Here is a 14,970-nt window from a genome sequence, read left to right as displayed (position 1 = left end):
GCTAAGCTGTGTCTCAAGAATAAATTGGCCAAGACTGAGCTGACTTGCAGATAGAACATAATTGATAAAAATGAATCAGAATAAGCCCTTCACAGGATGGATAATTGTGAAGGACAAATGATCACTGCAAGCTCACCAAAAGAATCCGTTCATTGTGATTCTGGTCCTAGGAAGTGCGCGGTAGTGTCCATGGCCTCAGACCGAGAGAGGCCAGATTGAAGAAATTCTTGAACCATCCTTGCTCGTGCAAACGGCCCAGTCGACTGTTCCTCCATCTGACAGAGGGTTGCTTGCTCTCGGGTGATTTGAAGCTGTCGATTTTCAATATCCAAGTGGAGCTGTTGGAGTTGAAGTGCCATCCGTTCTTGGTTATCCGCATCGGCTTGCATCCCTTGGCCAAACGCTGCGGCCAGCTCAATGTTGGCCTGAACCATTCGCATGTCCGAGTGTAAGCGCTCTCGATTCAAGGATAACTGAGCATTGGACTGAGCCATCATCTCCTTGCGGGTGGGGAAGATCCAATTGGTAATCCGCTCGGCATAATTCGGGCTTCGCTGAGACTGAGACTGAGACTGAGGCTGAGTGCGACTCTCCAATTGCAAAGGTTGAGGGGTCGGGCTTGCAAGATTGCCTGTTGCTGACTGAACTCTGCTTGAGGAGGATTCCAAACCTTGAGGAATTGTGCCAGTCGAGCCAGCAGGAGCAGTGTTCTGAGATTGATTGGGTCTGATTCCCTCATCATTCTCATCAATATGCATATCATCGTTTGGGCAATCATTGCCCTCCCAACCGCTGTTGCTCCAATCTGAGGGAGTGGACTGGCGATTTTGTGTGCCCCCAACATTGAGTGCCTCTTCCAGACCCGTATTTTCCACTCGCCTAAGCTCATGCAAGTCCAGAGGCCTAGAAGATGGCCGGTCTTTCATGATTGGTTCTAATTCATAGAAATACTTGCATTTCTTTCAAATTTTCACCTCGATTTCATTCCGCGCATTTTCCACGTGGTCCTCAATTTCTGAAATATTTACATCCGCCTCGTCTTGCCGCGCCCGCTCTTCTGCCTCGTCCATGATGCCCTGGCCAGTTTGATTTTGAAATGCCAGAGCCTTACGGAAATTTCTCTCAAGGGTTGAGATCTAAAAACCCGGCAGCCCAAAAAAACTCAGATAATCCATTGCAAGCATCACATAAGCTGAACTAGGGGTACACACTTGCTGCTTGACTCCGCGCCATTCACGTTGTGCTGCACCATTGTCGACAAGGTAAGTCACAATCCTTTCAGAAACGTCTTGCTTGCTTACTCGTCCGCTGCGCCAGAGGTTGTTGTTGCCTTGTACAGTCAGCCAATCAACAATGAGATCAAGGCTGGACTTTACATCCGCGTTGCGGTCTTGAGTCCATGAGACCATGGGTCTCCGCCCGCCTGAGGTGGGACCGTTTGATTCCCTCGTGTTTCTGCGCTCTGCTGAACGAGCTTGTTGGCGACGGCGGTGCGCTGAGCTGGTTGACATAGAGTCCACGGACTGTGATTGAGATTGAGTTGATAGAGGCGATTGGATTGATTCAGACATTGCCATTTGGATTTGTTTGTTGACTAAAAGAGGCAAAGACCTGGGCTGGAGGGTGGAGCGGACAAGTTGTGGTGCTGGAGGGTGGAGCGGACGTACGTATTTATGATTTATGTGGGGGGGAGGTTAGGGGTTTGGGGGGTCCATAAATTTTTTGTCATCATATTTTATGATTTATGCATCTATGAATTTATGATGCCAATTTTGAATACCACTAATAAAGCTTTGATTCCATGACATCACCCCCATTGCCACTTTGAAAACCAAAATCTAAAACTATGACCAACTCTTCTTCCAAGCCACTTTTCCCAACAATTTCCTCTCAACCAGAGCGGGAGACTTAGACACATCCAGCTCTCCAAAACATTACCATCAAACAGCTTAAAGCACCCAGACCAGGTTCCAACCACCTTGAATGTACCTGGCTCATCTCAACACGACCAATGTCATGTATGTCATTGATGAAGACAAGAGCAAGGCCAAAGCAAGGCCTCACTGGGCCTGCAAATACAAAGAGGCCTTTGGAGCCATATCTTGTACTATCCATCCCTCACATTTCCACCAAGTTTGCCACATCACAGACATTGCTTGTGCCCTCTGGAATTCCCTCAAGGCCACTCATCAGGACTCTTCAGCCAAGGGTATAACCTATTGCCTCAGAAGACTCACAACTGCTGGGATGCATGATGATGATATTCTTGCCCATCTGGAGGACATGGCAAAGGATTTTGAACATCTTGCCACACTTGTCACTCGGAAGGCTCCTCTCACTGTTGATGACATGTACTCAACTTCCATCTGCACATTCCTTCAGTTGGATTGGCTCTCCTGTGTCTTGTCAATGATGAAAGAGCCAAGAGTTGCACCAATAAAGCTCCTGAACGTGCTCAGGACACCTAAGTTGAAAGACAAGGAGTGAGGATAACAGTATTTTAGAGTCCGTGGCTAAGGCCTCCCTCCCAATCCAATGCCTCTTGGCCCCCTCAACCTCTCCTTTTACTGTTTGTTCTGCAAACAATCCGGACATAACCTAGAGGTATGCAAGAACATGGCCAGGTTCTTGACCAAGCACAATCACCAGAACTTCTCCTGATCTTGTTGCCCGGACTAAATAGCACCACAGGAGTTTTATCAGCACCTGTTTACAAGTGCCTTCTTCCAACTCATGCCAAGGTTTGGTCAGATCCTTGTTAGATACTGATTCAAAGTTGGTTTGATGTTGGTCTGATATTGGTTCAAAGACCATGGTAATGTCAGGCCCAATCTATTCTGATGTTACTTGGGAACATGCCAGATGAATTGTGGAAGGTATGTGTAGAATGTCTCCCATAAATATGTTGAAACTAAGCCCAACTCAATGATCATGTGTACTTGATCCATCATTCTGACCAAAGATAAGAATATTTTGTCATGATTTTTTATCACTCTGTAAGCCCATACACTTTAGGTTGCTCCAAAACATTGTTTTATATCATTTTCAGGGCCCACATGAGAATTCAAAAGGGATTATGTGAGCTGAGAGAGTGATTATAGATGTGGCTTTCACTTATTCCCCTTGTTTAAAGGTATCACATGGGGCGGTTATCTTAATCTATTTACATCAACTACATATAAAAATGCCTCAAGGAGAAAATAAGTGCCATGATAAAGTAACAACAAAAACAACTGCATGCATGTAAAAATGATCTGTACTTTTTGTGTGGCCCCAGGCAACCCAAGAAATTTTGCCTGGTGCAGCTGCACTCCAATATTCAAGAAACTCTGCCACTTATGTAGCATCTAAATTTTGTGCAAGCCAAACAAGTTGCATGCATGGACACTGCCTGCCAGCAAATTTTTTGTGTGCATCTACTGTAGGATGATAGCAGGCTTTTTTGTTTGACAAAAGATTGTGTTCAGGGTTGGGCACACCAATATTGGTTCTGGTCTGCACAGCCTGGGCACACCAAACCGTAGGGGAACCCCTCCATTAAATTATGCCTTCACCTGGAGGTGTTTCCCTCCAGTCAACAGGGTATACCCCTTTGATGAGAGCAAAAACCATCTGGTTGAAGAGGCATACATAATTCATCAACCAGATGGAAATACCCCTGGTTGACGGTATAGATCTTCTACAGTGTCAGACCGTAGGCAGAATGGTGAGGGGAAAGTGTTATGAAGCTGCCCTCATGGCAGTCCGTAAATTATTGAGCAGAACAGGATAAAAAACTGTGGTCGCAGAGTTGGGGCTGAATTGTTTTAGAGAAGGAGGGAATAGATACCCTTGGCAGAGGTGTAGGAATGTGATTCAGAGGAATATGTCCAAAAAACAGTTTTGAAAAAGTGGAGGAGGGATGTGCAAGGTTCAAAAGTATGAAAATTGTGGAGTTGGAGGTCAAGGATGCAGAAAAGACTCAGGGAATAGGCTCAAAAACTCCGGTGGAACTTGGAAAGGATCAGGATCAAGAATGATCAAAAAGTGATGGTATCCTCCTTGGATCAGGATGGAATTTGCATGCAGAACTTTTCCAAGCTCTGGTGGAGCTGTAACTATAGTATAGGATGAGTGGTGTGTGTCTGACGCATATCCACTGCTAAGACAACAACAACCTTTGGAAAACAAACAGAACAACCAAAACAACAACCATGCAACACTCCACAACCGAACAACAGCTAAAGAATGGAACTCCCAAAGCAGAGGTATTCTGTATGACAAAGGCATGAGAAAACAAGATCGGAATAAAAGAAAGAGGAAAGGGAAACGTAACTGGAGACAAAGAAACAAAAGAATGTAACAAAGAGGAATCCTGAATTGGCGGAGGCAGATTCTGAACCTTGAATATCCCTATCCTGGAGGAGGCGGAGTATGAGATTACAATCCTGAAACGTGTTGAGTGTGGTCCGCCAGCCAAAACCTCATTCTGCCACGTGTACCAGATTGACTACCACCACGGGGTATTGTACCTTGTCAAATGGGGGGAGAACACTCCAGTTGATTGGTGTTGCATGTATAGATTGTTGAATTGAAGGAAAAAAATCCCGTTGAAGAGGTATTTATACTTCTTCAACTGACACAAAACATCTCTGGTCAACAGGGTATGTATACCTTGTAACGGTCCTTGTTGACCAGAGGTGCTTTCCTCTGTATTATGAGCACAGTAGACGTGCCACGGGCTACCCCACGGACATGTTACAGCTCCTACAGTCATAGAGGAGCCGGGGGAAGATCATCACACTTTCCCCATCCAGCAATCTACATACTTCTCAGAACCCAGACCAGACCGTGCCTACTTCCCCCCCCCCCCCCCCCCAGAATGACCCTTACATATTTCTGGATCGCGGGACTAGGCCAGAACCAGAACCGAATTGAACACCGACCAGAACAGAAACAAACAGAATCAAGAAGCCCTGAACTCAGAACGCAACCGTACCCTATAATTGAACTCAAATGGCCAACGATATGGCAGCACTACACCAGCGATTGGATGAACTCACAGCCACAGTCCAGGAAGGGCGTGGACTACGAAAACGGGCAAAGGCTGACCTTGCGGCCTCTCAGGCCGGGATGGTCGCCCCCGCCATTGTACCCGTGATCCCGGACCAGCAGCAAGTACTGGCGGAGGCAGTCCCGAAGGGCCCAAAGATTGGTGTTCCGGACAAATACGACGGGACCCGTGGCGCAAAGGCCGTGGCGTACGTCACCCAGATTGGTCTCTACGTGCTATCAAACCCCGGAATGTTCCCCAACAACCGCACAAAGGTCATTTTTTCAATTTCATATTTGACAGGACAGGCAAGCACTTGGGCCCAACCCTACACTACAAAGCTATTTGCCGGCCAGCAAGTCCCATACGTCAAGTTCTCTACAGCCTTCCAAATGATGTATTACGAAACCAAGAAGGCCCTTTTCCAGCTGAAGCAGACAAAGACCGTGGCGCACTACACGTTCCAGTTCAATCAATATGCTACCGACACCGGGTGGGAGATGGCAACGCTCATGAGTCAATATCAGCAGGGGTTAAAGAAGGACATTCACCTATCCCTAGTCCTTGCAAGGGCGCATTTCACGGAACTCAGTGATCTCTGCAACTTGGTGTTGAAGATTGACAATGAAGTCAATGGTGCCAACTTGACCGTTGCGGACCCCACCCCAGCGGCCAACCCCAACGCCATGGACCTCTCGGCAATGCGAGGCGCGCTTTTGGACAAGGAGAAGAGCAACATGATGAAAGCGGGTCAATGCTTCTATTGCGGCAAAAAAGGACAAATAGCAAAGGACTGCCCGAAGAAGGTCAAGAGGAAGGGCAAGACCGCATTCAGGATTGCCAAATTAGAGGAGCAAGTGCAACAGTTGAAGGCGGGATCAGAGGCGAGTGGATCTGGTGGGCGAGCGGCGGAGTCAAAAAATGGCGACACTCGGGTGTGAAGGTTGTGCCTCCCCCGAGCGGTCAAGATCTTGTAGTAGCTGAACTTGGAACAAGTAGTATCACCCCCTTTAATACTACCAACACCCGGATGTTCCTTATTTTAGCAATCAAATCCTACATTCTCTACTAGCCACAACCACCCCTCGCGCCACATTCCTCATTGACTCAGGAGCCACCCACAATGTCATGAGTGACCAATTTATCAATGAGTATGGGCTGCATTGCAGACCCACAGCAAATGAGAGAAATGTCTCTGGGTTTGACGGCTTGACTAGCCGGAATTCCCGTGAGATTGATTTAATCATCGACACCGACCTCAACCCAACCTCCTTTATCGTCACCAAACTCAAGGACTTGTATGATGGGATCCTAGGGATGCCCTGGATCCGTCAATTTGGACAACTCATAGATTGGAAGGACCGCCGACTACGGACACGGCGGCCGGAACTAGCGCTGGGACACATCGCGACCGCGGAAGCGGTTTCGTCTATGCCGCCGAAAGCCTCGAAAGACGGGGAGGAGCCCGTGAGGCAAGCCAGGCAAATTGACGAGGGGGTGCGCGCTTCGTGCGCGAGAACACCCCCGCGATGTGAGTCCGCTACTTCCCACTCTCACCATGATTATTTAGCAACAACTGGCAAGCGGGCATGCCCCTTAGAACTCTTTACCCAACAGTACTCAATGCAGGAATCACCAATGGACGTGTTAGCGGCCGCGCCGGCGGCTTCATCCTTGCTGACAACAGCCTCAAAAGACGGGGAGGAGCCCGTGAGGCAAGCCAGGCAAAGTGACGAGGGGGTGCGCACATCCAGTGCGATAACACCCCCGCGATGTGAGTCCGGTGTTTACCCTTATCCGTCTTCAGCAATAGATCTGGCAAGCGGACTCCTCTTCTAAAACAGCACGCGAAGCAGGCACAGGGAGCTACGGAGGACTTCTTTGCAACCGCACAGGCGGTTTCGTCTTTGCCGACAACAGCCTCGACAGACAGGGAGGAGCCCGTGAGGCAAGCCAGGCAAATTGACGAGGGTGTGTGTGCTTTGTGCGCGAGAACACCCCCGCGATGTGAGTCCAGGCCGTCCCTTCCCCACCATGACATTGTTGGAGCAACTGGCAAGCGGGCACCTCTTCTATGAAGCTTAGGAACTGGCCCGATGCTTGACGCTGCCAAGGCGTCCTGGTCTACGTCGGCCCAGTTAGCCGCAAAGACACAGCAGGCCACGGAGGTCAAACCGGTGGAAGAGCTAGTTACGCCCAGATACCACAGGCACCTTGACATGTTCTGGAAATACGAAGCGCAGCGGTTACCGCCAAGGCGGAAGTATGACTTTTGGGTGGACTTGATACCCAGAGCTATGCCACAGAGCAGTAGGATCATCCCGTTGTCCCCCGTGGAGAACAAGGCGTTAGAAAAGCTGATATCAGAGAGGTTGGAGCACGGGAAAATACGGCGTACAACTTCGCCATGGGCGGCCCTGGTGCTATTTACCAGGAAGAAAGACGGGAACTTACACCCATGCTTTGACTATAGGAAACTGAATGCCATCACTATCAAGAACAAGTACCCGCTGCCACTTACAATGGACCTCCTGGATAGCCTTCTCAACGCGGACATGTTCACGAAACTCAACCTGCGGAACGCCTACGGGAACTTAAGAGTGGCCAAAGAAGACAAAGATAAGCTTGCATTTGTGTGCAAGGCTGGACAATTTGCTCCATTAACCATGCCGTTCAGACCCATGGGGGGCCCTGGACTCTTTCAGTATTTCATCCAGGACCTACTCCTGGGTCGGATTGGGAAGGACACAGCAGCTTACCTAGATGACATTATGGTTTACACTCAGAAAGGGTCAGACCATGAAGACGCAGTCAACAGTATCCTTGATATCCTCAGCAAGCACACCTTGTGGCTGAAACCTGAAAAGTGCGAGTTTTCTAGGCAGGAGGTGGAGTATTTGGGGTTGCTGATTGCTTGCAACAGGGTGAGGATGGACCCCACAAAAGTCAAAGCTGTGACGGAGTGGCCAGCACCAACAAATTTGACAGACCTCCAGTGTTTTATTGGCTTCACCAATTTCTATAGGCGCTTTATCAATCACTTTTTTGGAACCACTTGTCCCCTGCACGACCTGACAAAGGTGGAGACCAAATTTGTGTGGAACGCCGAGTGTCAGCACGCTTTTGAGACGCTTAAGACAGTGTTCACTACGGCCCCGGTGCTGAAGATAGCAGACCCTTATTGCCCCTTCATGCTGGAGTGTGACTGCTCCGACTACGTATTAGGTGCAGTACTCTCTCAAATCTGCAAGAAGGATGGCAAACTCCACCGGGTGGCCTACCTTTTGCGGTCCCTTATCCAAGCCAAGCGCAACTACAAGATCTTCAATAAGGAGCTGTTGGCAATAGTGGCTTCCTTTAAAGAATGGTGGCACTACCTCGAAGGGAACCCGAACCGCCTGAAAGCTATTGTGTACACCAATCATCAAAATCTAGAGAGCTTCAGGACAACAAAGCAACTGACACGCCGTCAGGCCCGGTGGGCGGAGACGCTAGGGTGTTTTGGCTTTGACATTGTATTCCGACCGGGCCGGCAGGCGGCAAAACCTGATGCCCTATCTAGACGGCCGGATCTGGCCCCATCAAAAGAGGACCGGCTGACGTTTGGCCAGCTCCTACGTCCCGAGAATATCACTCCTGAGACTTTCAGTGAGGTAGCGGGGGTCAATTCATGGTTCGTGGACGAGTCAGTGGATCTTGACGACGCCAGTCACTGGTTTGAAGTTGACATTCTTGGGGTGTTTGGGGACCTCAAGCAGCTGGAGGATGAGGAAGGGCGGAGACCTGTATTGTCGGACACCAAATTGATAAGTCTGATCCGCAAGGCTACCGGGAAGGACTCAAAGCTAACTGAGCTGATTAAAGGTTGCCAGACTGACAAGAGCCCCCGCGGCGGGAAGTCAACGGGAATGTTGGTACACAATGGGGTGCTGTACAAGAGGGGAGCCGTCCGGGTACCGGAAAATGATGCAATCAAGTTTGAAATCCTGCGCAGCCGGCACGACTGCCGGCTGGTGGGACATCCGGGGAGAGCCAAGATGTTGGTGCTAGTCCAGCGCTGTTTCAATTGGCCGGGCGCTAAGAAGTTTGTCAACAAATGGGTAGGGCAGCTGAAGCGGTTTCCACCAGTTGGTGATCCACAGATTCCTCAGGATTGTGTGATGGACTGGCCTACCAGTCCAATACCATGGATTGGATTGGTCAGACCAATACATTCTGAACTTTAATTGTGGATTGGATCAAGGGACTGGTACAATCCAATCCATAGATGTGGACCAAGGACTCAGGAGAAATGATTCTCTCCTTGGTTAAACATAAAACTAAAGCAATAAAAGGGAGATTATTGAATACCCCCCCCCCCCCTCCCTGCATTTATCTGGATTGGAATGAAATCCCAATCCACCAGAACCCAAAAACATGTATTGGACCAAGGCAGCCAATCCACCAGGGATCAAACCTTGGATTGTACCAACCTGGCAGGCCAGTACCAATCCAAAATACTGGACTGGATTTTGGCCCAATACCACCCAATACTGTTCCCAGTATTAGAACAGTTTCAGCTAGGGTGTTCAGAATTGATTTTTGAATATCATAAGATTTATCAAAGTTTTCAGAGGTGTTTGAAATGAAGAGAACCCTCAACTTTCACCCCATCAAAACTTTGGACATGTAGCTCTTATGATTTTATGTAGAAAGTAGTTTGAAAATCAATTTTGAACACCATAAGCATTCCTTCTGAGAGGCCCGCGGATCTCAACGGGAAGCCATCCACAAACTTATGCGCTCCCCCAAGGAGGGACTTGTGCCCAATGTCCCATATTTGGCTTGAGGCTGCCCAGCCAATTGTCCAAATTTCCCTTTGAACCCATGTATCACCTGGTACACCTCTGATTTCCTCACAGCCTCCAGTACCATTAGAGTCACCTTCTCTTTCTACATGTTTCTATTTATTCCATAAAACTGAGATCCCCATCCCTTGGAAGTAATTTGGATGTAAAAAACTGGCTGGAAAGGTCTTGTGGGGCCAAAACCGTGAGAACCTGGCCTGCAATTGGCGGCAGTTGGCCCCATGGGTCCATCACATTGCTCAGGAACAGCCCTCACAAGAATGGCTGCTGGGCAGCCAGTTTTTGATGGATTCATTGGAAAAAATATGTACAAGACAGCTGAGATTGTGGGCTACAACATGGTACATACATGAGGCTTTGACGTTTACACTGAGAGAGAGGAGTAAGATGTAACAACAAAAAACTTGATTTTCTGCATAAAAACCCATCAGCCTAAGGCAATGGGACTTTAGTCCTAAGCCTCTTGTCAGGGCGCGTCTCTAAAGTGGCGACGCCCTGAATAGACAAGAACAGAGATGTGAGTTCCTAAAGAGGAAAACACGCTTGACTTGACCGCGATGCGGGAGGAGAAAGCCGCGCCTCCGGTGGAGGGGCTGGTAGAGCTAAGTCGTACCTGAACCTAAGAAGGTTTGTAGAAGAAAAGCTATAGCTTACCTAGTAAGGTAGCAAGCGGAATGAACCAGGGAGAAAGGGTAGTTGGGAACGGCGGAGGTGAAGGTGGAAAAGGGAGTTGGAGGCGGTGGCAGAGTTGAGGGAGGCGAGGAGAAGAAGTCTTACAGGTATGAAGGAAGATGAAATAACTATAGATGAAAGCCTCAGTTGTTTGTATCAAACAAGGTAGATGGGTGTTGTAATCTGAAATATAATCTAGTGGACCTTTTGTGGGGTGGATGCCCCAGGTCTCTTATAGCCAAATATGAAGGCCGCACTTAGGCAATGAAGGGTAGTTACGTTACATTGCGTTATCCGCGCAATTTTGGTAACGTAACTACCCCCGTTATCCGGGGCCCTCCGTTACTTTACTAGTAACGGGGTCATTTCAGGCCCCGCGCGTAACGTAATGTTAGGTGACAGGTAGAGCGTAGCTCAGAGGTCCCCGGTGTCCACGCAGCCGGAGGTGAGCCAGTGACTTCGGCACGAGAGTCTCGCACCTCGGGCAAGACTCTACTGCATTGGAGCTGTAGGCGACGTCATGCTGTGCCGACCGGACTAGCCGAAGGCTAGACATTAGCGCGTGAAGAGAGCAGCTCCGGCCGAGAGTTTCCCAGGCTAGAGAGGAGTCTGTGCGTCTTGGCTTCCTTTAAGAAGACCAAGACCGCGAAAGAAGTGAAGCTAGAGATTGTTTCTCCTAGCTCCCACTTTGGTTTCGCTACTCATCTTCAGGAGACTACGTATCCTGAATTTCTTTTTTGCTAGAAACAAGCTATCATTTCACCGTACACAAAGTTCTGTTAGAAGCTATACCGATAACAACTCAGAATGTCTGCAGATGATAGTTTGACCGCCATAGTTGCGAGCCTAGGCGCAGGGCCAGGTACCCAGTCATCAAATCCGCCGGGCGCTGCCCAGAGCAGGACGATTGCAAACAAGAAGACTCCTCGCTTATCTACCGTAGCCAGTAAAGCACAAGCTAGAGGGAAGAACGCAAACCCTGAATCGTCCGAAGATGATGACGAAGGTCAGGAAGGTGACGTGATCACCGATCTCCTAAGAGAAACCGAGGCAGGTATGACCGCTCAAACAAACTCAAAATAATCATCCTACCACTCCAAACCCCACTCCATACCCGTCCGTACTACTACAATCACCATCGATTCCAACCCCCCCCCCTCCCTAAGATAACCAGACCTTAAACTCATAGCCCCTTAGTCGACATATCGACGAACAAGAACAACATCAATCCGCTTCCCCTGACCCAAACAACTCCCACTCCCAATCCCGTAGACCATCCTTTCCCTTGCAGATTGATAGATAGATAGAAGTAGTAGACTCACGTTGTAAGACTCAAAAGTGGTAATGAAACCCTTTTGCTGAATGGTGAAGGGTATGATGGAGTTGCAAGCTCTGCCCTTCTGTTATCAGTCAACAAGACCCACCAAGCTCAGCTTGGCAAGTTTTATTAAGTGATAGGTCTGGTCTGTTCCAGATGAAATCTGTTTGACTGGCAACGTGTAAGTGTTTTAATTGCTTTGTTATAAGGTTTGAATTGTTGTTATAAGGGTTGAGTTATTGTTATAAGGGTTTTAGGATTTGAGTGTGGATGAGTGTTGGGTGACTTGTGAGTTCTGGGTGAGGAACTGGGCAGCAGGCCACTGGGGGTGGAGAGAGCTCCTTTTATAGACAAAAGGGGAGCCCCAAAGGGGCTTGTGGGTTAGGGTTTCAGCTAATCTAGACAACAGGGTGAGGGATTTTAGCTGGTGGGAGTAGATACAAATGATGTCATAGCCCCTCAGGGGCGCATGAATGGTGTCAGAATATACAACAGAACATTCTAACGCATGCATGAGGTGACAGTAGACTGCATGAGCTGTCATACAGGGGGAATTAGTGTATACACAAAGTCTGAGGCTGCAGAAACAGTGTAAATGATGTCATACTATGTATATAAAGGAGTGTATGTAGTTAATATGTAATGAGTGTAGCCTGACAGGGAGATGTATGTTTGTATCCTGTGATATGTATAAGTGTACTACTGTGAAACTTGGGTTGAGGCAGGTGACAGCTGGGTTACTGGGGCTGGCCGTGTGATAGGTGTCCATGAGATGTAACTTCCACGCTAGAGGGGGTCCAGGGGTGCTTCCAGTGGTGACTAGGGGTGAAATTGGCCGTAGAATCCATTTCTGGGGTCCATTTGATGGTATCTTGAGGCCTAGTATGAGTAATTATGTGGCATAGAAAAAACTTTTTATTTTTCCACTTTTCCGTCTACCACATCCTCCCCCAACTTATTGTCTGTCCCCAGACAATTTTGACGTGAAAAGTGCTATTTGTCAACTTTTGAACCTGTGACATGGTGAATTTACGTGGTGATTTGCAGAATCCTTGGAGAATTGGCCATTTTGACATCTTCTGGGCCATGTGGCTTGAGAGGCTGCACAGGGTGAAAATTGGCCAAAAAATTGATTTATGTCATTTTTGGGGTTTTTTCTTGACAATAACTTTTTGTCAGTTCTGGGAGTCGAAGTGCTGCGCGCAGTCCGCAGTTCGCAGTTGCGCAGTTTGTGCTGTGGTGGCGCTTGTGCTGTGGTGGCGGCCGCAGCTGTTGCTCTAGCGCCTTAGGGTGCGCGCTGTTGAAGCCGCGGGCCTCGGTGTACGAGTAGTGATCGGGGACTCGACCCCGCCTCTGATGATTGGTTGGTCGGGCTTGGGGCCCGGGTACACAGTGCTCATTGTGTCCGCCCGTCCAAGCTCCCGTTCGGTCTCGAGTGTTTACTCCCTACCCCGCCTGGGGGGTATGTGTATGTATATCGACCTTACCCCATAGGGGGTATCGATATATCCTTACATCTCGTCCTCTGCCAGCACCCAGCCCTTCGACTTCGCCGATCTTCCGACCTCTTCGACTACGTCATCGGTGCTCAATGAGGGCTTCGATTCTCAAGTCGACTCGTTCGAGCCTCGGACCGTCTTTGTCCTTTTTGGGTGGGTGGTTTCTCTTTCCTTATTCTGACCGTTCTTCTTGGTTTCCGTCAAGAAGAAGGAAAGAAAACGACAGCTTCATTTGTGTATCCAAATTCTGACAGCTGACAGTCAGATCTTGTTTTTAACAGCCCGACTCGTACCATCACCGCGGACAGCTTCGCTTGCCGGACTCGATAGCCCATACCCTCAACAGTGAGTACATATTTACCTTCTTTTTACCGGTGCTAAGACGGAGAAGACTGACGGCCGTCTTTCTTTCTCTTTTTGACTATGTACTGACCAGCCATAACTGGATATGTATGTATATGTATTCCTCAAGCCAGAAGGTGGTCCCAGGCGACATTTGGCTTGGTTCGATCTGAAATGTTTCTGCCGAGTCGAACGACGCACTTGCCTTCTACTGGGTAGGCCGTCCATTTTACTTTTTTTTTTTTTGGCGAGTCTGGGAGTGGGTTAAGAGGACTGTACATATAGACCGGTGATGAGGCGGCGAGACTGACGAACGTCTCTTAGTCTTTATTTCCTTTGGCTTGGTTCCATCTCAGATTGTTACGGGCCGGGTCAAACGACATGCTCGCCTTCTAAATGAGCAGACCGTTTGTTTCTTTTTTTTTTTTTTTTTTTTTTTTTTTGGCGAGTCTGGAAGTGGGTCCAAGTGCCCTACATATGGACCGGTAGGTGCCCGCAGAACCCGCTCGAGTATAAAAAGACCTCTCATCTCTCCTGGAAATCTTACCCTCAACCACCATCTCACTCTCATCCACTTGTCAAGTATACCTGAGTTCCTTTAGACTTCTACACCTTATCCTCTGAGGAACCGAGGACCTCCGCCAAAGCGTTGGCTCGTGTGAGCCTTTGTTGTCTGTGTAGCTACATGTATCTTTCTTAGCCACGGCGTCGCTGACCCGTTTGTTCGTTCTTACTGTTTGCTAGCCGGGATTCTCCATCCACAATCCCATCCTCATCATGGATGGATCAATATATCAAGGAGGGACTATTGCCCCTTGGTTCTGTGCCGAACGAACTTGAGAGGATCGAGCTGCTGGAGATGGGGCTGCTCCAACCAAGCGCCCATTCACTGTTGACAGAGCCGCAGTCGCTGAAGTGGCAGCAGTAAGTCGTGATGTTTCAACGGTACCGGTACTGCTTATCGGTATCGGATATCACATTGTGTATCCAGCACTAACAATAGACTCTGGCCGGTAGATTATTGCCCCGGGAGGATTCCCTGTCCCTGCTTGTTGTGTCCAACGCCAGGGCCCGGATACTGACCGTCCCTTCGTGGATGATCCGATCCGCTTGTCGAGCGAGTGACTTCCGGTAAGTCATTCGCTCTTCTTATCCGTTTATGTCGGGCCCCCGGCTGTGTGGATATCCGGTCCAGTAGAGCTAATGGATACTGGGAACGCTTCCCTGGCTCCGTCCGAGTTTGAACCAGGGTAAACTTAG

At 48.8% G+C, this 14,970-nt stretch overlaps 1 protein-coding gene across 1 annotated transcript; it reads left to right on the top strand.

Moving 5' to 3' along the window:
• Window positions 1-11,358: 11,358 nt before the first annotated feature.
• Window positions 11,359-11,634, top strand: PtA15_7A154 (uncharacterized protein; the record flags this gene model as incomplete). Its single annotated transcript, XM_053170731.1, has 1 exon — window positions 11,359-11,634. One exon carries the CDS (start codon window positions 11,359-11,361, stop codon window positions 11,632-11,634), a length of 276 nt encoding a protein of 91 aa, XP_053021983.1.
• Window positions 11,635-14,970: the final 3,336 nt, after the last annotated feature.

This window comes from Puccinia triticina, chromosome 7A (assembly GCF_026914185.1).
Source record: "Puccinia triticina chromosome 7A, complete sequence".
NCBI classification, from domain to species: Eukaryota; Fungi; Basidiomycota; class Pucciniomycetes; order Pucciniales; family Pucciniaceae; genus Puccinia; species Puccinia triticina.
Note: the sequence above shows the minus strand (reverse complement) of the source record. Positions and strands in the feature narration are given on the sequence as shown.